We start from the raw sequence: 24,797 nt of genomic DNA, 5'->3' as shown, positions 1-24,797 counted from the left end.
GATGAAAATGGATTCTTAAATACCTTTTTAAACTACTCTCTGCCTTCCAAACATCTGAATTTGAGAGGGAGGACTAGACCTAGTTAGCTAAAGCTAATTAAGCTGGATTTATATTATAATGTGTAGTAGATTTATGTTAAAATGACATCTTTCTTTATCCTTATATAATCCAAGATATGGAATATCATTATCACTCATTTCAATATAAATGAACTAATGCTGCCATGTTAATTGAAGATGGGTTGCAAATAACAAGATTAGTGAAGTTTACTATTTTCCAACTAAAATCTCAAGCTAAAACATCAATTCAACTAGATATTGCAACCTTAATTTGTTTGTGTGGAATGCAAATACTCAACTATTTTCAAATAATTAAGTGCCCCATTGTGGTAACTTCTACTTTTTAAAAGTTATTTCTAAATTGTTTTTCGATAATTTTGATGTGTTCATCTTTAAAAAAAAATATCATTTTGATATAAACACTTGTAAAAAAAACCATGAATCACATTACCAAACACACACTAAGTGTACACACACAAATACACGTGTATGCATATGAAACTCATAAGATAATGTTTAGTTTTGAGACAAAAGATATGAAGATAGTTGGGACAAAAAGGGACATGTCTTCTCTAATCTTTTTGTATTTTTAAAGACAAAAATTCACTCCAAAATTATCTTAGAAACATATTTATTTTTATAGTTATATCTTTATCTATATCTTTGTTTCTTCAACCAAATACGTTTATGTCCTTTCTGTATTTGTTCCTCCTATTATGTGACATTAACCACACATAACCTAATTGATGTTATGAGTAGTTGAGATCTATGAGGATAATTTTGTCTTTTTACTTTTGTTTTACATAATAAAACTTTGTTGCCCTTATAATTAAAAAAAATATAAACATTTTATTAAAGGGCTTTTCAATATTTTCTATTTTCTTCACACAATAAAATAACATAAATACCTTTAAAAGTTAAAAAAAATATTGAACTTGAATAGTGGGTTTTTTTGTCTTTTCATATTTTTAGCATAGTGAAATAACATATTTAACCTTAAAATAAAAAAAATTTAAAACGAGTTTGAAAGGGCATTTTCATCTTTACAATATAGTTTTTTTTTTTGTAATATTTAAGATGTCCTTTATAATATCCCATATCGGTGGATGAGGATTTGGTAGCTGACCTTATTAGTAGTGTTGGTTGCTAACTTGTGAGACGCGTTTAAAACCCTGAGGTAGACCTGGGTGGAAACCCTGGGAATGGGTGGACTGGGAGGCCTAGATGGGACAATATCTGACAGGATTAGCGTGTTGCTCTACTCTGAAAGACGCGTTTTGGGGTCATGTGTGGTCGCCAAGAACAAATCCGTGAGGCCTGTGGGCCAAAACGGACAATATTTGACAGGTTGGACCGGGCTGTTACACCCTTAAATGTTGTTTAATAATTTAATATATTAAAATATTAATGAGTGTGTAGCATGCATCGATGCATGATAGTTCCTCGTGGCTCTCTAGTGGTATGTGGAATTGCTGCACGTTGTAAAAAATGACAAATTATCATGTTATTCAAAGCGTCCAATGATGGCATGGCTGATGAGGTGTCGTGTGTTGTTAGATTCATAGCAATTCAACGACGGTGGGGTTTTTTCTCCTCCCCCTCTTAGGCCTTGGAATTCACATCGAACCTTAAAAATTTCAATTGTATCCTCCAGCTTGCATGTATTTTAGATTTGATACTCATTCTTTTTATTGCTATTTATTTCTTATTTTAATGCTTTTTGAAGTTATTGTTTTTTTTTTCAATTTCATCCTTGATCATTTTATTTCATTTCATTTTTATATCCAATTTGATTCTCTTTTTTTCATTGATATTTTTTCATCCTTTTCTTCATTTCTTCAATTTAATCCCTAATTATTATTTTTTTCATTTATTTTTGTACAAGATGTGATTCTTATTGTTTTGATTGCAATTTATTTTGGTTTTTAATTTCTTATGATTGAGAATTTTTCTGTTATTTTTTCATGTCTAACTTCTGCAGGGTAATCTCAATCTCATTATCCATGTCACTGGTTTTAAAGATTAGCTCGGTTTAGTTCATCTTTTTTTTTTCTTAAGTTCTTTTTTAAAATTGATTTTTTTTTCAATTTCTTGAGTAAACATTGAGTTATTAGACCTTGAGTTTCATGAATTGTCTTGCTTTTCTTTTTATGAGGTTATCTCAATCTCATATCTTGGGTTGCAGGTAGTCGAGTTAACCTAGGATGACTTAGGTTTTTTTTTCAACTTTTATTTATATTTTTTTTAATTTTATCATTTGACATTAAATTATTAGTCATTGAACTTTGTGATTTTTTTCCACTTTCTTTTACGTGGAGTTATCTTGGGTATGGGTTAGTCAAGTTAAAATGTATTGGTCTAAGTTTTTTTTTTCTTCGGTTTTTTATTGATTTAACTTTGATCTTTTTTTAGGTCTTTTTTATAAAATAAATAATTTTTTAATCCTGATATCATATCGAATTTGATGAGGTAGTGGAGTTAACTCAGGTTAACTCAGATTTTTTCTTCAATATTTTTTTTATTTATTTTTATTATTCTTTAATATTAGATTATTGAGTCTCAAACTTTGTGATTTTTTTTTTGTTTTTTTTTTTAATAGAATTATTTTAATTTCATGTCACAAAACAATTCGGATGTCAAGTTAAATTGAAGTGACTCAATCATTATTTTAATATATTTTTTTATATTAAATTTTTTTTTACCCGACTCGCAATTTACCGCGGAACACTAGTCTAGTTATTTTCTCAAATAGGCGTTGGATTCCTAATTCTTATGAACTATTAAGAATAAGACTTCTCTTCGAGTTCTCGTAAATTCAAAAATTGGTGTGATTAGCGACTATCTTGTCAATTGGCGTGCCGTTTACGACTCATCTTTCCCTATATATGAAGGTTGCATACATTAATAATTGATAATATATTCTTCTGTACCAAGTGAAAATGGACGTTGCCTAGTAGCCGCCCACCTTTCCCTTGTAGCCTGTAGGGTCTTGCCTTTGTATTTGCCGATCAGCCACTCATAAATCAACTTTAGCTTCTTATATATTTTTTCTTCTTGAAGGGGTATAGATTCATGTTAGCAGCAGCAGCAGCAGCAGCTCAGGTCTTGTTTACACATACCGTTCATGCAGATGGAGAAGTATCAGATCTTCCTCCCTGTCTCTGACCCATCGAGTCCTTCAGGTTCACCTTCATCACTAAACATGGCAAATCCTTTAATCTATTTTCATGGTGAAAATGAAAATGGGGTCAGGCCAGAAAGTAGAACTCAACATTCGGATGCGAAACACAGTGATCCTCAGACTAGTAGAGTCTCTAGCAATTCTGAGATTAAGGTGAAACCAGGAGTGAGGGGAGGGGATAATAATGAGTTCAGAAAGCATAAATATGCATTTCAAACTAGAAGCCAGGTTGACATACTTGATGATGGGTATAGATGGAGGAAATACGGGCAAAAGACTGTTAAGAACAGTAAGTTCCCAAGGTTAGTATCATTTTAGTCAGTTAAAGATTTATTGATTCTTCTGTGGGATGATTGATAAAACACTCTCTCAACTCTTCTTGCCTGTCAATTTCAATCTGTGATTGATGCATGAACGCATATTTCACCTAACGACCTGCCTTATTAATTGTTGTGGTTGGAATTAACTCTATTGATTAGTGTTAATGTTTTCCATAAAGTTTCGAATGTTTTTTCATTGCTTTAACTCAAGCATTGTGATCGTTTTGGCTCAACATTATCCATGGAACACATAGAACAAAAATGACTCAATGCATTGAACACCAGGCCAGGATTGTGACATGTTCGTTGCTTATTGGAAAGTAATTAAATTAGTTGAGAACGTAAAACATAACCAAAATCATCATCTGATGGAAAGTTTTTTGTTGAATGTTAATCAATTTCTACTACAGAAGTTACTACAGGTGTACAAATAATGGGTGCAATGTCAAGAAGCAAGTCCAACGCAATTCTAAAGATGAAGAGATTGTTGTGACCACCTATGAAGGGATGCATACTCATCCAATTGAGAAGTGCACTGACAACATTGAGGACATACTGAGACAGATGCAAACTTACACTCCTTTCGAAATTATGCCAGGGCATTTTCTTTAATGTTTAGATTGCACATAGACTACTGTAATTCTGAATTGGGGGTGGAAAATATATCTTCCACAGCATAAAACATTGGAAGCTACTTTCTTTCTAGTTGTGGAATTCTGATGGTGCCAGGAGTGATTTCAGTTTCAAGCTTGCTAGAAACATTTTGCAGATCCACTATATGGAGGGTCTTATCCATACAATCTTTAACATTATAGGAACTCCAGCTATTCTGATCCACAGTTCTCGGTCAAAAAGCAGAAGCATACTTGAATACGATCATAGGAACTCTTCAGGTTTTTATCAAACTTGTAAAATAAAATGGTTGGATAACCTCTTCCTATATATATAAAATTTGGGATTGGATTGGATTCATGTCGGTGCAGATTGAAAATACTCAACTATATCCTGATGTGTTTATTCATTAACATTATATATGAGCTCCAATGAAAGACTGGGGTTCGATATTCAGATCACCATTTGTTCTAGTTATGACATATACTACTACAAGTTCCTCCGTAGATCTCCAAGAAAGGTTGCATTTTTTTCCTTCAAAACCCTTAACTATCTATTGTATTGACTAAATATGTCATCACCAGTGGATAGTAATGAGTAAGTTCATATGCATTATTCATGATAATAAGGTATGAGAATTTCCAGTTAGAAGACAGGTGCATTCGTACAAAATATTAAGGAAACATCAGTTAAATGGCCTCCTCAATTTTGGAACAACCTAGAAAGAAAACAAAGAGAAGATCATGTTGGGAATAGAATCACCTCATTTCCAACCCCATGACCACCAAAGCTTCTCTTTGAGACGATCCCGATCGCACAAACAATGAAAGCTATTATAAGCCAACCCAAAGCAACCATCCGGTTTGTCCCATATCTTTCTTGATCAGTAATCAAAACTGTATTTTCTTCTTGAACACTTGACACCGCCACCTTTTCTCCCTCTTTTTCTGCCGATTCTCTCTCAACACAACCATCACATATATAAGAGGAAGAGGAAGAGGAAGAGGAAGAGGAAGAGGAGGAAGATGATGAATAAGAACAATGATGAGCAAATGGAGACAACCCTTCTTTGCTTGCTTCAACATTTTCATTTTCATCATCAGAATCATAAGAGAATACTGATCGAATCTCACTCTCCTGAGCTAAACCGTCCATATTATTACATATCATCTCCTCTATCCCTCCAAAACCCATCTCACTCACACTACTCCCCATTGCCCCTAAAGGCCTCCTTCCCTTCAACCCGGCACTCTCAATGCCTGCCCTTCTCTCTTTCAAAATTTCATCAATTGCCAAGTCATTGTTCCTAACCTTCCATGCACCACCTCCTCCCTCTGGCGGAGACCTCCCATGCTGAAGTGATGACATAAGGTCTCTTGGAGAGTTGTATAGGAGTTTATGGGCTTTAACCATGAGTTTTGAGTCTGTTGATGCTCTACGAAGGGTTCTTGTTTTTGATTGTTTTATCAAGTCCCATTCTTGTTCCAAATGCATCAACTGTTGGTACAATTTATCAATGATTTCTTTTCCTTCTTTACCTGGTCTTTCAATGGTGGGGTCTGTTTCTTTTTCGCATTCCACCATGGCTTGGAGTATTTTGTGGTGTTTTCTGAATCAACAACGAGGTTAAGTTAGTGGATTTTGATTTAAACGTGATTTACTGGATCAGATTATAGAGGGATAAGAACCACCCACGTTCTGACTCATAATTTTTGAATTTTGATTTTGGAGCTAAACAGGTTGACGTATCTTACTTGAGATGATCATTACTATTAATCTAGATAATTCAAATAATGGAATTGTTGGTGACCGTTTTCCCCACTACGCCATGAGATTCGTTGTGCAATTAATAATTTTTTACAGGAAGGCATAATCACTAACGTCATCCAAATAAATTAAATATTTCTGATTTCGCTTTTGGCCCCTTTAATTTGCTTACTATTTTAGTATAAAGTTTTGTCAATACTATGACCTCTATGGTTCTGATACCATGCATATGATAAAACTAAATTTATTAATTACCCTCCCTTTGCCGTGGGCTAAGCAAATTCATTTTGATGTACAAAAATATTAGGATAAAAAAATTCAAGTCTTGATTTAAGTGATAATTTAAATAATATAAAAAAATGCAACAATAATAAATAACTAACAAAGAAAATAACAAAGAGAAAAAATAAATAAAAACCTAAACCCATTTAGATTATCAAAGAATCTAATGTAAACCTAATAAAAAGCAAACCATAAAAAATAACAAAGCAAAACTAAAAATAAGTTTAAAAAAACAAAACAAAACAAACCCAAATGAAATTTTTAAATCTGGTCTAATCTCTAAAACTTGTAACTTGTTAAATCTTATACCCAATTTCATTCAAGAACCTACACTCTCGAATAATCTAATTTTGAACGATAAAATCGTTGAAAAATATAAATAAACAAAAATTATAAAATAAAAAAAATAATAGAAAAAAATAAGGATAAAATTAAGAAAAAAAACCCTAATAAAGTAAGAATTGAATATTAAAAGGAAAAAAAAAACTTTAAAAGGTTGACGTATCTTACTTGAGATGACCATTACTATTAATCTAGATAATTCAATAATAGAATTGTTGGTGACCGTTTTCCGCCCTACGCCATGAGATTCGTTGTGCAATTAATAATTTTTTATAGGAAGGCATAATCACTAACGTCATCCAAATAAATTAAATATTCCTAACTTCGCTTTTGGTCCCTTTTGCTTACTATTTTAGTATAAAGTTTTGTCACTACTATGACCTCTATCGTTCTGATACCATGCATATGATCGCTTCGCCGGTGGCTAAGTAAATTCATTTTGATGTAAAAAAATATTATAATAAAACATTCAAATCCTGGTACAAGTAATAATTTAAATAATATAAAAAAAATATAATAATAATAAATTAGCTAACAAAAAAAATAACAAAAAAAATTAAAAAAAACAAACAAACTTGAGCTCATTTGAATTATCAAACAATCTAATTTTAACATAATAGAAGTAAACTACAAAAAAATATAAAGCAAAACTAAAAAAAAAATCAACTTTAAAAAATAAATAAAACAAACCCAAGTGAACTTTCTAAACTTAATCTAATCTCTAAAATTTGTAACTCGTTAAATCCTAGACGTAGCTTCAAATCAAGAAGTTTAACTTTCAAACAATCTAATTTTGAATGATGAAATCGTTGAAAAATATAAATAAAAAAACTTGCAAAAGCAAAAACAAAATAGTAGAAAAAAGAATGAGGATAAAATTTGAGAGGAAAAAACCTAAGGATGATGAAATTTGAATGAAAAAAAAAACTTTAAAAACGATTTCAAACAAAAATAATAGCAATTAAAAGAATAATGACAAATTTTAAAAGATTAAAAATTCATAAAGGGTGAAATTAAACAACATTTTTAATTTGATAGATTATTTATAGATTAAAAAATGGTAGGGATATTGAAATTTTTTTTATAAAGGGCTAACCTAATATAATCAAACTGTAAAAAATAAATAAAAAACACAAAAAAAAGAAGAAAAGATCAGCTTAAAAAGAGGGGGTGGGAACTAAGTAAACCCGAGTGAACCTCCTAAACTTGATCTAACCTCTAAAACCAACAGCTTGTGAAATCATGGACTTGAGTTCAATAAAAAAGTTTAACTCTCAACAAATTTAATTTTGAAAGATGAGATCATGGAAATAATACTAAAAGAACTTGCAAAACAAAAAATAAATATTAAAAAATGATCCCAAACAAAATAAATAGCAATTAAAAAAATAAAGACTCAAATTTAAAAGATAAAAAAATCACAGAGGTAAGATTGAAAAACATTTGTAATTTAATAGATTATTTATAGATTAAAAAATGGTAGGAAGTAAAATTAAAAAATATTTGTAATTTGATAAATTATTTATAGATTAAAAAAAACAGTGGTGAAATTGAAAAACATTTGTAATTTTATAAATTATCTATATATTTAAAAATGATAGGGGTGAAATTGAAAAAAATATTGTAACTTGATAGATTATTTCTAGATTAAAAAATGACAGGGGTGAAATTGAAAAATATTTATAATTTTATAACTTATTTAAAAAAAAAAAGATAGTACCAAATGTGAAGAAAAAATAAAGTGAAGGGGTTGCACTAAAATTTTGCATGAGTAGCATAAATTTTTAGGTGGAGAGAGAAAAGAAGAAGAGGGGAAAAAATGGTCTCTTACACCAAACCAGCGGCGCTTTTGATACACGCGTCACACTACCATGTAAAGAGCGTTAAGATCTTCTAAACACTGCCCTAGAAGGACATGGTGGTTGGACAACCTAGCATGTGCCGCCTAAATGGCACAGGGGCTGCTCACAAGCTGGCATGTGCGTTGCATACGCCAGCAAGTATTTTTTATATATATAATATTTAATATAGGACAATTACAATAATACATCTTAACAACCTCAAAACAAAACCAATCTAAAGTAACCAAAAATATTTTTATTGGAGAGTTATTTATTTATTTATCTTTTAAAAGGGTATCAAAATAATTTTACTATTTTAAAAAAATTAAAAGGAAAAAACCACCTTTAAGGCAAAAGCATAGGAGTTTATTATTCCATGGCTAATGTAGTAATTTAACTATGTATACAAAAAGGAAATAACGAATATAACCCCATATGTTAAAGCAATTGTGTCTTTTGTTTGCAAAGGAAGAATCATAATTATATTATTATAATTAATAGTAATCTGTGTCTTGATGCACAGTAACTTCAGTAAGGGATTTAGTTTTTTTATCTAATGTGGTTAAATCTGAGTACCGAAATAAATGTCTCGTTCGAAAATATAATAAATGTGCTTAGATAAATTGGTGTAAATTCACCCTACCCAAAATGTTTTTCTTTACTTATCCTCAATTTTCACTTTCTATACCTGATCAAATTTTGAAAACTTGTTAATAAAAGAAATAATTTAATGAAAGAGGATCAAAGGATAAAATAAAAAGAAATCTCATGACTAATCTTAAATTTGCTTAAAAATAATTTAAAATCACATGTTATTGCAGGCTCAATTACATTAGAAAGTTGCCTAAAAAAGACAAGGAGAGAGAAAGTCATGAGTTTAGTGAGTTAACTCAGGTTGACTTGAGTTTATCAAATACGTTGTCGTCTTAATTTTTTTAAAAAAGAAAAGGATGTAATCTTAAGATTTTTTTTTTAAAAAAGTTAAACCACTTTTTACTAGTCGTTCAGGTTGTATTTGAACATGTATGACTGACCTTCTTTATTTTTTTGTTATTTTATTTTTATCTTTAAACCTGCCAAGTTGACTGAAGTATGTCAAGACAACTTCAACATGATTTAATTTAAAATTTAACCTAAGCAAGTAGTTGAGTCAATTTTCAAATTTAACTCACTTACCACATTTTATAACAACTAGATAGGGGTCGCACTACTCCGTGAAGTAGTTTATATTTTTTCTAACATAGAAAAAGGATACTAAGGTGACAAAAACATTCCTAAAAGCCAAAAAAATATAAGATTTGGGTCATTGGCTTAATTGTATTTAATAAGATCGGATAATTTAAATAATACAAATAAAAAAAATAGAACGATAATAAATAAAATGACAAAAAAATTGACAACTTAAAAAAGGTTAAAAAAAATCTAACTCGAGCTCATTCAGGTTAGCACGCCAAATCTATGACTTGTTCAAGAAACCAAGGTAACCCCTTTAAAAGCATACCAAATAAAATTATGAAGCTCGGTTATCAAATAACATAATATTGAATGACAAAAAAAATTAATAAAAAAAAACAACGAACAAAAAGACCTGAGTCAACCCGGGTTAACCCGTGAACCATGTGACCATGAGCATATGATTAGAATAACTCTATAAAAAGGAAATAATAATAAAAAAAAAAACATGATGACCAATTCCCAATAAATAAAACGTTAATGATGAAATTTAAAATAAAATAAAAAAGGACAAAAAACCAAGGTTAACCTATATTAACTTTTAAAATCTGTGATCTCGGTCATGAGCATGAGACTATAAAAAATAAATAATAATAATAATTAAAAGAATGAAAATTAAATTTAATATAAAAATAATTTGAAATAAAATGTTAAAGGATGCAATTGAAAACAAAATTCAATTAGAAAAAGAATAAAAAAAACAATTAAAAGAATAATGATGAAATTTGATATAAAAAATTAAAAATTAAATGAAACCAAATAATAAGGGCGAGATTGAAGAAAAATAATCAATAAAAAATAAAAAAATAAAGGGTGAATTGAATATTTAAAACAAAATAAATAATTTTGATAAGAAAAAGATATAAAAAAGAGGGGAGAAGACAAAAGTCCACTGCAGCCCAACCAGAGTCAGCTGAATCATAACTAGAATCAAAACATGTCGTGTTTAGCAATTCGATACCACTAAGAATTGCTTTGGGGGGAAAGAATGGAAAGGTTAAGCTGTCCAGAGGTCCAATCGATTACAAGCAACCATTTTTTGGCTATAAAATCAAACTCAGACCTTGGCTACTGCATTAGAAGTCTAAGACACCATTTCATATAGCTTCTGCAGTATGCCTAACCACATAGATAGAACTATTTTGTGATTTTTACAGTGATCACATATATAATTGCATTTTAAATTTTAATTTTATAAAAACTAAAATAACTTCCTTTTTATGCATAAAGATCTATTTTTCATTCATAAAAACCTACTTTCATTTATTTTGAATTTAAAAATTTATTTCGAAACAGTATTAACAAACACAACTAAAAATGTTTTTTTTTAAAACCACAACTACAAAAACTAACTCAACCTCAATGTCAAACAAGCTAATACAGCACTACTGCTGCTGCCATAGATTGGTTCATATTCGAGCATGAACAGCTAGAAGTCGAATATGGTGAAAAGACCACCGGCAAATCATTATCAACAGTGTATAGTAAAAAAAAAAAAACACAGACAAATCAATAAACAAGCTCCAGTTTTCTAGGGCTACAGAATTAGTTTAGTTTATACAGGGAAAGAAAAACACTAGTGCTGACTATGAAATCTCCTACATGGTAGTTAAGAGTATTGAATGCCCATTATTGCATCCAGCATATAATTTTAGTTCATAAAGCTTCTCTGAACATGATCAGCTTTCCAGGTTAGGGTTTGATATGTCCTCTATCATGCCTTTCCCATCCGTAGCATCAAAGATGAAGAAATTCTTGACGGGATCCCCTTTGCTTGATATTGCTTTGATTACCTCCTAAAGTATTTAATGCCACACATTAAACCAGGTAATCGAACATTTAAAAAGAACACCAGCCAATAAATAGTTTAGAAATTCACCTGTCCAAGAGTTCCTCCAATAATGGCACAAACTGGAGGGAACTCTTTTGCACCCATAACCAATCTTTCAAGGAGGGTATCCGGAACGTGAGATTCATTTACTGACTGAAAAGGATTGCGATAGCAAGATTTAGAAGCTGATTCCTATTTTCAAATAAGTAAACACAATTAATTGATTCCTAAAGGCGTACCTGTGCCTCACAAAGTTCCTTTTTCAGCTTTAGAACAGCAGGAAGGTCCTCGATACAAATTTCTCCTGGCTTGCGTCCTTCAGCCTCTTCAAACCTTTCAATCACTACAAAAGGTGAATAAAACAGGTCATCTCTTCTACAGATGTTGACAGTTTAAAACAACTGCTCATAAATGTATTTAAAACCCAACTCATCAAGTACGAAGGAAACAGAACTTCAGTTTTTTCATCACAATATGGACGTTACGCTCATTAGATTTCCCAATTCCAGAAAAGAGAAATCAGTAATCATGCACTTTAGAATGAAGATGCATGAATTAGGTGGTAATTAAGAATCAACTCAGCCTTGTAACACAAGCACAGAAAGGTCCATCACGTATTCCTCAATCTTATATCAGGCAATGTGTGCATGCGGAGTTGTGAACAGTTTAACAGTACACTACATTCACCACGAGTTTGGACCACCTTTTTTATTTTCAATCTTTTCCTTCTAAACAAAAAGAACTGAATATTTAACCAGACCTCTCATAGCGAAATAAAGCTTTGAGACTTTTCGGGGAAGTGATCTCCAAGGCACTGAAATAGCTTCCTGCAATGAATGGATCAATTGCACAATTTGTCAGTAAAATGGGCACCCAAGTACATATATAATTTTATTGTTTCTGTCAATCAAAATCAGCCGAGACTTTGATTTCAAACTTATGCTAATTAAACATAAGTTAGGTAGCCATCCTACATGAATGCCACAAAGCTATTTCCTTAGTTACATCATATATTAGTCCAAGCAGATTCCTATAGTTCGTCACTTGGTTCATTCCCTGAAGGTGTTGCCTAACCAGCATACATTTGCAGATAGAGTGGATCAGTTTGCTACTACTCTCGCCAATTCTCAGGTAAGACTACAGACCAGCCTATATGGCCCACTTAATTTAATACATGCCATCCCTTAAGAAAAACAATAATGTTAAAAAAAGTTCATGTTTGCCAGGAAGTTAAAATTTTTACCACATTTCTAGAGTTCTTGATCGAATGTACATTAATGCACTTGTCAGGCATTATGAAGGAACGAGGTTGGATCAGACATTTGGCTATATTTACAAGGCTATTGAAATGAACTCAAATTAATGGGGGAAGAACTTCGTGAACTTAGCAATACCTGAAAACTTGGATATTGCAGTTCACATTCAGTAGCTCCATCTGTCTTTTTCTGTCAATAACAAGAAACAGAAAAAAACCCAGTGCCTCCGATCAACAAAAGCATGGTATTTGAGGATGATTAAAAAGATCAACAATTTGGCATCTCATGTGAGTTGCAACTACATACTATAAATGTCAAAAAGGTTAGTGCTCAGTTCTCCATCCACTTTTTATCACCAAGGCTTTCGTGATCAAGGTAGATGGAAATGTCAATATGCACTCTGATCAACATAGTGCAATTATAGTATAATTACTTGTTAAGTGGTATCATCATCCTTATAACAGCACATCAAACATACATAGAGAGCATGACATCAACAGATGAAATCATGCATTAGGATGAGCTAAAACAAGAAATAAACAATCCACCACTCAGAACAAAACTGATTCAAGCTTTGGTAGTGTAATTTTTGAACTTTCCATCCAGGACAATGTTTTTAGTAGAAAAAAGAAAACTTTTGGACCCAATATTTTGAGTCATAACAGGAATCCATGAAAGAAGAAAGCCTGTGAAAATGTAAGTAGAAAAGATGTTACCTTTGCATAATTGTACTTCTGCAAATCAACAAAGATCTCACCACAACAATCTCTACAGTCAACTGCATAAAAAGATACACGCTTTGATAACTTCCGGCACTTTTCATTGATTAATTTCTGCATTAAGAGTGTAAAATAAATACTGCATTAAATTACAGAGAAGAAAAAAATCCTACCAGAAAGCAGAATTATCTACACAAATTAATCAACAACAAACAATTGTCCAGTACTTTGGTGGCTAGCGAGCAGCAACTGATAACTACAACATCAAACTTATCAAAGAATTCCGCACCCAAGCTTGCCAAATCACCTGCAATTTCAATATTCCATTGGATAATTTCAAATTAGCTGCACATATACAAAATTCTTGTGATTAATAAAATTAGCAAACACAACCAATTCCAATCCCTAAATTAATAGATTCAGCACCAAAATTAAACATTATCAGTCATAAGAAAAAAAAAAAGGGATAGACAAACAAAACCTTTTTCAACCGAAACACGAACCATGGGGTTAAATTCTCTCAAAGAATCACAGCAAAGCTCAGCAAGGGTTTTCCCAATGCAAACACTTTCATCAGGGGGTATCAAAAAATTAGCAGACAACGCTTCTTCAGACACAGCCCTGTCATCCACTAGTGTCAGACTTCCAACTCCAGCCAAAACAATGTTCTTGCAAAACTAACCACATAAAAAAAACACAAAGTCCCACCTTATCAACATAAAAAAGAACACATTTTTGGTGAGTTTTAAGGTTGTAGTAGCAAATACCTCAGCAATAATGCCCTTCATTCCATAAACCAATATGTGGGATTTGCTTAGTCTAAAAAAAATAATTAAAAAACACACAAAAAAAAAGGTTACTTAAAAGAGCGAGTTCTAAATCAAATTAAGAACTGAAACTTAAAGGGTTTTTACCTTCGTTGAGCATCAGCACCCCAAACCCTAATTTGGCGATCATACAAAGCAGTTTCTTGCTCTGTCAACTCCTCTCCGTTCATGTTCAAGTTTAGCCTAATTAACCAAACAAAATTCTACTTTGGACTAAACCCCTAAAAGGGTTTTATCTTGATATGAAAATAGAAATGATTCTTGACCCAAAAATTGACTGAAGAAAAAAAGAACAGAAAAGACACGACAAGGTTAACTTTAAAGTAGTGTTTTTGCAAGTTTTCAGAGGTTTAGCAGTTGGAGAGGATCAAGGAAGGAGTTGTTTGGGTCCAATCCAGTTGTTGATCCATATTTGGTGGTTTTGGGCTGTGGATATTTACACGGGCCACGTTTAGTAGCCTATGCACCCTTTGTTTCTTTAACCCTTTTTAAAAGGGTTGATATTTAACCCTTTTTTACGCTGTTTGTGAGCTTTTTGTTTTTTCGAGGAGAACGAGTTTACGGGGGGGTTAGCTGTTAATATATAAGTAATTTGTTGATATTATAATAATTTTTGTGATTGTAATTTAAAAAAATAAGTTTTTTTTAAAATATTTTTAATTATAATTTTATGAAGTATATTTCAAAAAATATTTATTTGATTAAAAGTGTCATGAAATAAATTTTTACATATAAAATAAATAAAAAGCATATCGTTCTTAATGAAAATATATTATTTTAATCTTTATATATATAATTAAGATTTAAAATACAACCATAGTTGGGTTTGAGTTATTTGACATTATTCGAACTCGAATCAAAAATTATTAAATATACCCAATTTGAAACTTGAAGGGTATAAATTTTAGATACCCAAACTCGACTCGACCATGTTTCAAATATCTATCATGTACACATATGCTAATTCCAACCCTCAAAATGGAATCAATATATATTTGATATTCCCCTGAAAGTGTTTCTTAAGGTTTTACTGTAGTTTTTTTTTTCATTTACATGGTAACTAATCTGAAAAAAAAAAAAAAAACTTATGGCTCCTCTCTTTGGATGGTGAATATAGAATGACAATTGTTGAAGCATGGTTATCAGACCCGATTCGGGAGTTAACTAGGATAAGAAGTCGGGTCTCGGGTTACACGAGTTGATCTGGATCAACCCGGAAAAATAAAATAAAAAATTGAAGTTTTAATATTTTATATGAAAAAATTAAGAAACAATCCATGTGAGAATATAGACTGTACATGTTATAAATAATAAAGTTTAAAATATTATTTTAAAAAGTTTTTTATCCCACATTGAAAAGATACTATGTTAGTATGTTATCTTTTTAAGTTGAAGTATTTAAATCAAAAAAGTTTTTTTATCTCACATTGAAAAAACACAATTTTTTTCTTATGAACATAGAGTATATAATTATATATACTAAAAGGCTTCAAATTCCACATTGAAAAAATAAAACTTTCTTCTAGTATTTATATAGTGAATTTTGAAAAGAGTTAATAACTAACTAAAAAATATATATAAAAAAGATCTTTGACTAGAAGAAAAAACACATTTGAAAAAAAAAAGGTCTCAAACAGGTTTTGCCGGGTTGTTCAGGTCACGGGTCAACCCGACAGGTTAACCGAGTTTTGCTCATCCCAGTCTTTTATTTTATCCAGACCAGTTCAGTCACCAAGTCAACCAGGTTCTAGGTTTACCAGCCGAATCGGTCCAAATTTAATAACTATGGGTCGAAGATGAGAGTCACGCCCCATGTAAAAAAATGGACCACCACGTATAAATAGGAAATACAAATAAAGAAGAAAGGTTGGCTGAAAAGGAAAGATTAGGGTCGGTTGAAACAAAATTAAAGGCAAAATGAAAAGAGAGAGCCCGTGAGAAAAATAAAATATAGAGGCAGCTTGAGCAGTGTTCGTTCAAGCTTCGATTGGAAGCTGATTCACCGTTAGAACTAGATGAATTATTGACAAACGATTCTAGACATATAGCTTTTTTTATTCTGGACGGTTGGATTAAAGATTAAATGTGAATTATTCCAAGAATATATTGTTCTCGGTGATGTGTGCTGTACTCCTTAGATCTAACCAAGGAAAAACATGGTGTATCCATTATTATTGTTGAGTAAAGGTAGAGTTCTGAAGCAGAGATCAGGTAAAAGCAGAAGTAAGTCTAGCTAGCAGGTTTGCCAATGTTGAGAGTTATCATTGTGTTTCTTGCATGGCACGTTCAAAGAAATTGTTGAAAGTTAAAGAGAGAGTAGAAAAAGAATTGAGATCAGAGAAGAAGAAATTTGATACCAATAATGAAGATCAAATCGCCATCATTGAAGATGTTCTTAACTCAATTGATAGTGGTGCTTCAAATCATGCTACATCTTGGAGGAAATTATTTGTTTCTTATACACTTGATGATTATGGTCATGTGAGGATACGAAATATGTTTTTTTAATTTAAATTATATACCATAAAATATTAGATAAAAAACAACACCGGTGTTTATGTAATGTGGGGTTTGAAAAACAATAAAAGATTTATTCCAATTTAATATTATATTTGTGTGTGGATTTATTTTTTAAAAGCCTATTCATTTTTGTATTTCAAAAATATTTTTGAAAAAAAATGATTTTTTTATATTTTTAAATTGTTTTAATATAATAATATTAAAAATAAATTTTAAAAATTAAAAAATAAAATACTGTTTCAATATATTTTCAAATAAAATACAAAAACTACTATTATAAATATTTATATCTCCTCTTGCAATAACTATAGCTAAAACATTAGGTCAGCTTTATGGGCTGCCATCACCACTGAAGGCTTATCAGTCGAGGATCACTGATAGGATCTAGGGGCCTCACTACTACAATTGGTGGCATTTCCTCCTCACTTTTTTTCTACTTTGTTTCAGCAACTTTCAACTGTTTATATCGTACAAATTGAAGAGACGGGTCGCGATTAACATGCCTGCGAAACAGTGACTCTTGAAAAATCCACAGAAAACGCCTTCAATCCTGCATGTGGATGCAACGTGCAAGTCTAAGAAATAGTTAAAGCATTGTATGGAGAACACATACAAAGAATTGAAAAGTGTAGACTTTGTGGCACAACACATGACGAAAGAAACCAAGCTTTGCACGAAGAACATGCACACAGACCACACAAATACACATGCATTTATATATAGAGATGGCCAGAGTAATTACAATAATCACACAATTGTGACTCTTGCTTGTGCAACAGATTCCTCTCTCCAGACCTTAATATGATCTTTATAATGATCAATGGTGATATATGATCATTCATACCTGGGTCTTGATGACTGCTATCCTCTAAGTTCTTCTTTATCATGATCACTAATTATAGAAATCCAGGACTCTTTTGGAGATATAAGACAATTTCAATGATACGATCATGGGAAGTACTCATGCGATTATCCCTTGAAATGCAATGGTCATTCGTAGAAATGTGGAGACTGGAGAGTCTACCACTTGATAATATTCGTCTGAAAAGGTGAAGAGCCATTTCGAAATTAGAGATTTCAACGACAGTACCGGATTTCTTGTATCACAGTATATCTTGGATCGCATGATCAAGCGATGATCGATGCAGAGACTTTTTCTGAGCAAAGAACAAATAATTTGATGAGTCTGACGATATTTAATGAAGAGTACGGCTAGAGACTTGATTGTATCCAAGTGTACTCCCTTTCAATTTACGCACGATTTTAATATCAAAATATTTTTCAAATTCAATTTTTAAATAAAATATTATTTTTAATTCTTGTTTAAAAAAAGAGATATCAAAATTACAGTGATAGAAAAAAATACTTTGGAAAATTATTTTTTAAGTAAAAAACACTTAATCCCTGATTTTCCAGTCATTATAATGATTGAAATTTGAACAAAATCAGACGGCACGTTGTTTGATTTTTTTTTCAAAACAAATTGGGGTGGGTGACATGTCGACCGCACCAGGTGCAATGAAAAAAAAATTAGGACAGTCACATGAACCTGCTAGGGCAGGTCCGTGTGTGGGCTCTACCTAAATGGGCCGATGTGGGTTGGCCTAGCTTACCGAGCCTAGTAGCACTTGACCCTTTTCATCTCTTATTCTTTTTTTTTTTCCAATTAGCACTTCTTTTTATATATATTTAAAAAAAACTATATTTAAATTAGTATACCTCATCTATTTTATTTTGTTTAGGGAGCTTTCTAAATTATGATGATTTTTTTGTTATGCGTTTAATTTTCAAAGAGATTTTTTTTATTTACCTGTAATTTTTATTTTTATTTTTATGGATAGATGAATTTTATTTTTTAAAATAAAATAAAATATTTATATTTCTCAAATATTGAGAAACAAAACCCAGTCAATAATTGACAAGCATATAACAAGGCCAATTGATCCCATCCCCCTCATTTTGTCAAACGCAATAATCATGCTATACCATGACAAAACTATCCAACTTGACATTCATGAACCAAAGAAATGAAAGTAAAATACTCCATTTTCAATATTGAATGGGAATTAACTTTTTTTTTTTTTTTTAAGAATTGGAATGAAGATTGTTTCGCCTCTAGTTGGCTACATGACCAAATATCATTATTAGAGTGCAATTTATCTGATAAAAAATAAGAAATTTATAGAGGAAAAGGAACTATTAAACTATATTAGAAGAAAACACAAGCAAATGATTAAACAAATAAAATCTGATGGCCCACTAGAAGAAGCATCAATGATGCTGTGAGGAGAGAATATTCCAAGCACGAAGTTCTATATCAATTTTTTCAAACTTTGTAATTTTGTATCAAGTTATGGTATCGTATTTTTAAAAAATTAATTATTTTATTTTATATTAGTTTTTTTATATCATTTTAATAATTTGATATCAAAAATAAATTTTAAAAAATAAAAAATATTATTTTAATGTATTTCCAAACAAAAATCATTTTGAAAAACATCTACTACCACAATGTCAAATACTACTTTATTAATTGAATAATATTTTATGTTTTTTTGAACAATTTAATTTTTTTAATTTTTTTAATTTCATGCTTTAACCTTTGACTGTTTTAAAAATTGTGCTTTATAAAAAAATTTATTTTCTTTTTGTTTGGTTATATACTAGTTTTATAAATTTGATTTTTTTTTCTCGATTTCAAATTTTAATATTAAATATGTTGGAAGTTGGGTTTCATAATTTTTTTCAATTTATTTTTTATGAATTTATCTCAATTTCATAACTTAGTTCTCAAGTTTAATAAGTTAACTCAATAATGATTTGTTTGATTGCAAGTGTTTGATTAATTTTTAAATATTTTTTAAAAAATCATAAATATCAAGTTCTTAATTGCATGTGTTTCATATTAAGAAATATTTGATTGAATTTTTTAAATATTAAAAAACACTTTGGTTAAATATAAAATCTATTTAAAAACCAGTTTATTCCTTTCTATAATAAAAAAATGTTTAAGTTTTCTATTTTTATAGAAACTCTATATTAAAAAAATATTTTTAATGCCCTTTCATTTTTTTTATATATATAAAAAGGCTATTCGGAATCAATTTTTTTTTAACTATGTTATTTTCTCTTTTTTTTGGGGGCTATTTTCTCAAATATTTTTTTTAAAGGTGCTAGCTTTAAAAAAAGGGACTCTGAAAGTAGAGTGGGATACACACCTTCAAACAAAAGAAATTAAAAAAGAAAAACATGCTATAAAATGTGAAAAACAAGGTCACATGCTTTGTTCCAATTACCATCAATATCGAAGTATTTCTTTTCTTGGCTCCTGGAAAAGAGTTGAAAGGAACAGAAACACCACCAACCTGTCGTTGTTCTTTTCTCATATTTCAAAAAAACCTTAAATATGGACAAAAACTAATTATTAGTTTATAAGTAAAGCAAGTGAACTTAACAAACAACCATCTTAGCTCTTTTCGGCCCTCCATGATCCACACTTCCCAATCAGTATCTCACTTTCAATTCATTATTTTAACAACCCTTTATAGCATTTTGGTGATAGCAACTAGGGGTAGTGGCAGTGGTTTCTCATAGTTTGATGTATCTTTTTTATTTTTTCCTTTGACGTCCAATCACTTTTGTTGGTTCTAAGTGGAATCATTGTCATTGAATTGAATGGGCGGGTGGAAAGATCAAACCAGGTCTTCTTCAAGTGAACGTGTCTCTGTAATACTCTCCCACCTCTTTCGTTCTTTACTGATTTTGTACTATTTATTTATTTGTAGTTAGTACTTGGTAGCTTTCATTTTTGAAGCTTCCATTCTTCTTGGAAGCATATCTCTGCAAACTGTATTGCTGCACTCGTTAAACAAAAAGGAAATCCCCCTTTTTTTTTTATTTAACTTGGTTGAGCAGAGAATACCATTTTGAGATGCTCATTGTTTCATTTCTTGCCTTTTTCCTGAACTTTTCTGATTTACATAATAAATTAAAGCTTATAATTTTGTTTTCTTGAAATCTGACAGTTTTTTTAAAGCTACCAACGCAAATACGAGGATTAAATTGTTATCTGTGGTATGTAAAATGGGGTTATGACAGAAGGGCTTAGTTACATTCAACTATGTTGTTCTTTGCTTGTCAGGTTTAAATTGCTGGTCTTTACTTGTGGCTGAGGTTTACTTGATTAAACCCTGTGTAATTTTGTATCTGTCTGTGGCTTGATTTGTTTCCTTGGCTTAAAAAAACTCTGTATATATGCAAGGGTGGTGAACAGTGAAAGAGAAATTTCACTAACTGGGGACGGGGCGGTGTGGAGCAATAGAAAGATAACTCTGTGGAACTCCCTTAAGTGGCAGATTTTATGGACTGGAACTTGAAGGCAACTTCTTGGGATTTGACTGAATTTGAGCAAGGAGCTGTTCCAAGTATTTGCATAGATGCATTTGGTAGGCCAACTAACTTTGGAGCTAACAGGACTGGAGGGGGTTTCTCAATTGATTTGAAACTTGGTAGGGTTGGTAATTCGAGTGATGAATCTATGGTTAACTGGAAGCAGCCTGGAGTCTCAAAACTAGAGTCTTCACCTTCAGGATCAACGAAGAGGGCACGTGGAGCTAACAATGGAACTCAGGTAGCTATGTGCCTTGTTGATGGTTGCAACTCTGACCTCAGTACATGCAGGGACTACCATAGGCGCCATAAGGTCTGTGAGCTTCATTCCAAGACTCCTCAGGTTACCATTGGTGGTCAGAAGCAGCGATTCTGCCAGCAATGTAGCCGGTATGAATTGTGGTATCCTGTTCTTAATTTATCAAATTCTCAGTGGTTTGGTGGTTGTGATTTTAATCTTGTTTAGATTACAAGTTTCCATCTTTTTCCACGGCTGTTTTCAGTTTTTCTCATTGACACATTCGAGAGTTGTGGTCTGTATATAGGGGTGTGCTAATCCATCTTCTTAGTGCACTTCTGTATCAAACTTCGGAGCTTTATAGATAATTTTTATAATTGTAGGGTAAAATGTACTGACAAACTCATTTGCTGTTTCATCTTTAAATTAAGAGGCTAATACCATATGAAAAACGAAATGCAATTCGCTTATCATCATGCTTACTATATGGTTTCAACTTGCATGCTGAGGACTGAGAAAGGTCATTAATTATTCTGGACAGAAATGATATATTGACCTTGAAGAGCTTCTGTTAATTCTATGTAAGATTTTATTTTGCATCCAGCCACTGTCTTCGGAACTCGACCTATGCCCCTGAAATCATCCATGACAGCATTCATTAGAATTCCATTGTTTCTATTAATTCTTCATAGAATTTGTGCTGATGATTATTACACTTAGCCTGGCTCCTTGCTTCATGCTTGTAGTGAAAATAGAACAGGCTTCAATTTATATTTAGCTGATATCTTTCTGGCAACTAAATTTTTACTATTTCTTTTGCATCAAAACATCCATCAGCGTATGGTTTAATAGCAGTCTTATACTTCTATTACTCTCTTACTAGATTCCATTCGCTGGAGGAATTTGACGAAGGGAAAAGAAGCTGCAGGAAACGTCTTGATGGACACAATCGGCGGCGAAGGAAGCCTCAGCCAGATCCCTTTTCTCATCCTCCAAGTTTCTTACCCAATCACCAAGGTTAGTTACAGCAACGTTTAGTGGAATCTTTTTCAGCTCTAAACCTGGATTCTGGCACACACTCAGTTGCACGACTTCATTGGCAATGATTACAATCATGGCTCTTCACAATTCATTCCACACATTAACTGGTTGAGTGCTTCTTCAACTTGCATGTATAATGTCACTTTTAGATGATGAAGATCTAGTGGCCACTATAGCTATTTTACTGGCCCATATTCATCCTACTTTTACCTGTTGCGCATGCCGTTGCAGAAACATACTAATGATCTAAGATTCCAAATATACAGACTGGACTTTTACTTAAATTTGAACATTGAAATTGCCCTCTTTCTTGAATTTGCCTAAAATTATTGCTTGTCAACGGAATTTTAAACTACTTTGCATGATTTTGTCATTTCAAAGTTGCTTCCAGAACACACACCGCTGACTGAAGAAGTTCCAAAGGCTTAATCTAATTACTCAGAATGTTGATTCTTTTTGCAACTAGCTAGCTTTGTTATTTTTTTTTTTTTGCCTAAATAGCTAAATACATCTTTTAACATTTTTTCAGGTACCCAAATATTTCCATTCTCTAGTTCCCATGTATATCATTCCACAGCTGTAGTGAATTCCACCTGGTCTGGAGTTGCTAATACTGAGGCAGATGGAGGGCACTATAATCTGCATCAACTTCCTGACAAACAGAACCTGTTCCTTGGATCATCCTCGAACAGCTACAAAGGGGGGAAGCTGTTCCCTTTTTTGCAATGTGACAATCCTTGCCTTAACAATCAGACATCGGAAGCTTCTGTTTGCCTGCCGCTTCCAAGAGCCATTGCTTTTCCAGGAAGCAGTGGGGCAAGTAGCCATAGTATGTTCTGTGACAGGTTAGCAACACAAGTACAAGACTCGGATTGCGCGCTCTCTCTCTTCTGTCATCAACACAGACGCATGCATGGGGAAACCCCATGCTGCAACGACATAACTCAGTCCCCTTTTCGCATCCCATAGGTCCAATAGTACATGATCATGGTTCGGGGTCGATTGATTCAGTTTTGGTTTCCAATAACAGAGATGCTAATGTCCATTTTCCGTGAACGTTTCATATGGAGTCTGGTGGTTCCTCCGGCGACAAAGCCCCACAAACACTTCCATTTAACTGGGAGTAGTAATCTCCCGGACTTTTATTATGATGCATAATAATTTTGGATTCTTTACCCCTTACGGGATTATCTTCACTAACTAGAATGCTGTATTATTTAAGTATTCTCTTAATGATTATCAGCAATTTAAAAATGTCAGTGCTTCCACCTCCTTTTTCTTTACTTATTAAAAATCTTGTATAATTCGGTCACCGTATCATTCAGTGACCAGGAGATATTCGTCAGCTAGTACTAGCAAGTTATGTACTGCACTGGAGAAATTGATAACACGCTGTAACAAACCAGAGAATAAACCCGAGATTCGAAGAGACAAGGGAGAGGAAGGGAGAAGAGCAGGCTGGCTGAGGGAGGCTAGGGTTATGTTTGTAGGCTCTAGAAGGGTGTTTTTTTTCGCTATTTATTTGGTACATCAACGATCAAGATTTCCCAATTCTTCAGATCAGGACACGTGGCTTTGAGGTGGAATCCAATTGGCATCCACCAGCTAAACTAATTTGACCGGGTCACTTGTAACGGGTCAATTGGTTACCTCTTCTCTTAGTTTAAACTAGAATGATGGCTAGAATGATGGCCTGCGACGAGGCCCGCCCTTCACTGTGGGCCTGGCCAATCAATTAAAAAAAATAATATCAAAGCGCTATCATTATATTTAAAAAACAAGAAAAAAATTCAATAACTCGACATAATAGAAAAGAAACTAAAAAAAATAATGATCATCAAACTTCATGAATCAAACTGTAAAATGATGAAATGAAGAAAAAAAATCTATGAAAAAGTATTAAAAACAAAGTACTAGTAAAATCAAGTGAGATCGTCAAAATTCACGAGTAATATCATGTCAAACCTTAAATATAAAAAAATATTGAATTGAAGTGCAAAATCAAAAAGAAAAAACAAATTCACAAAAGAATCTAAAATATAAAAAAAAACAAAGAAAATCAATTTTCAACAAACTTAATGATAATTGATGAAATTTTTAAACATAATTAAAAATGAATGAAGCGAACCCGGTCCAACCTTTAAACTTTATAACACAGATCATAAGACCGAATCACAACATAAAAATCAAGCAAAAAAAATAACAATATAAAATTATAAACCAACCAAAATAATTAGGGATAAACATGAAAAAACAAAAAAAATGATTTTAAAAATGTAGATTTGAAAAGAAAGAGAACCAAATTTGACATAAGAAAAAAAAAACCCAAATCATAAGG

At 31.8% G+C, this 24,797-nt stretch overlaps 2 protein-coding genes and 1 pseudogene across 5 annotated transcripts; 2 read left to right on the top strand and 1 right to left on the bottom strand.

Moving 5' to 3' along the window:
- Window positions 1-2,974: 2,974 nt before the first annotated feature.
- Window positions 2,975-4,533, top strand: LOC7484855 (probable WRKY transcription factor 75). 2 transcript variants are annotated; one of them, XM_052445816.1, is made up of 2 exons: window positions 2,975-3,543; window positions 3,975-4,533. In XM_052445816.1, the coding sequence occupies exons 1-2, from the start codon at window positions 3,185-3,187 to the stop codon at window positions 4,171-4,173; spliced, it is 558 nt and encodes a 185-aa protein (XP_052301776.1). In that variant the 5' UTR covers window positions 2,975-3,184; the 3' UTR covers window positions 4,174-4,533. The 2 variants fall into 2 exon arrangements, with proteins under 2 accessions (XP_052301776.1, XP_002318747.1); XM_002318711.4 differs by having other exon boundaries at window positions 2,976-3,543; window positions 3,972-4,533.
- Window positions 4,534-11,147: 6,614 nt separating this feature from the next.
- Window positions 11,148-14,663, bottom strand: LOC7454574 (SUMO-activating enzyme subunit 1B-1). Of its 3 annotated transcripts, none has more exons than XM_002318106.4 (10): window positions 14,359-14,663; window positions 14,212-14,263; window positions 13,926-14,121; window positions 13,672-13,751; window positions 13,442-13,558; window positions 12,864-12,914; window positions 12,230-12,296; window positions 11,709-11,812; window positions 11,518-11,622; window positions 11,148-11,434 (listed from the first exon to the last, which is right to left on the bottom strand). In XM_002318106.4, exons 1-10 carry the CDS (start codon window positions 14,439-14,441, stop codon window positions 11,318-11,320), a joined length of 972 nt encoding a protein of 323 aa, XP_002318142.1. In that variant the 5' UTR covers window positions 14,442-14,663; the 3' UTR covers window positions 11,148-11,317. The 3 variants fall into 3 exon arrangements, with proteins under 3 accessions (XP_002318142.1, XP_024437785.1, XP_024437786.1); XM_024582017.2 differs by having other exon boundaries at window positions 13,926-14,065; window positions 14,153-14,263; window positions 14,359-14,637; XM_024582018.2 differs by lacking the exon at window positions 12,864-12,914 and having other exon boundaries at window positions 13,926-14,065; window positions 14,153-14,263; window positions 14,359-14,643.
- Window positions 14,664-20,187: 5,524 nt separating this feature from the next.
- On the top strand, window positions 20,188-23,713 carry LOC7454573 (squamosa promoter-binding-like protein 13A; annotated as a pseudogene).
- Window positions 23,714-24,797: the final 1,084 nt, after the last annotated feature.

Source organism: Populus trichocarpa, chromosome 12 (genome assembly GCF_000002775.5).
Source record: "Populus trichocarpa isolate Nisqually-1 chromosome 12, P.trichocarpa_v4.1, whole genome shotgun sequence".
Taxonomy (NCBI): domain Eukaryota; kingdom Viridiplantae; phylum Streptophyta; class Magnoliopsida; order Malpighiales; family Salicaceae; genus Populus; species Populus trichocarpa.
This window is presented reverse-complemented; position numbering and strand designations above follow the sequence as displayed.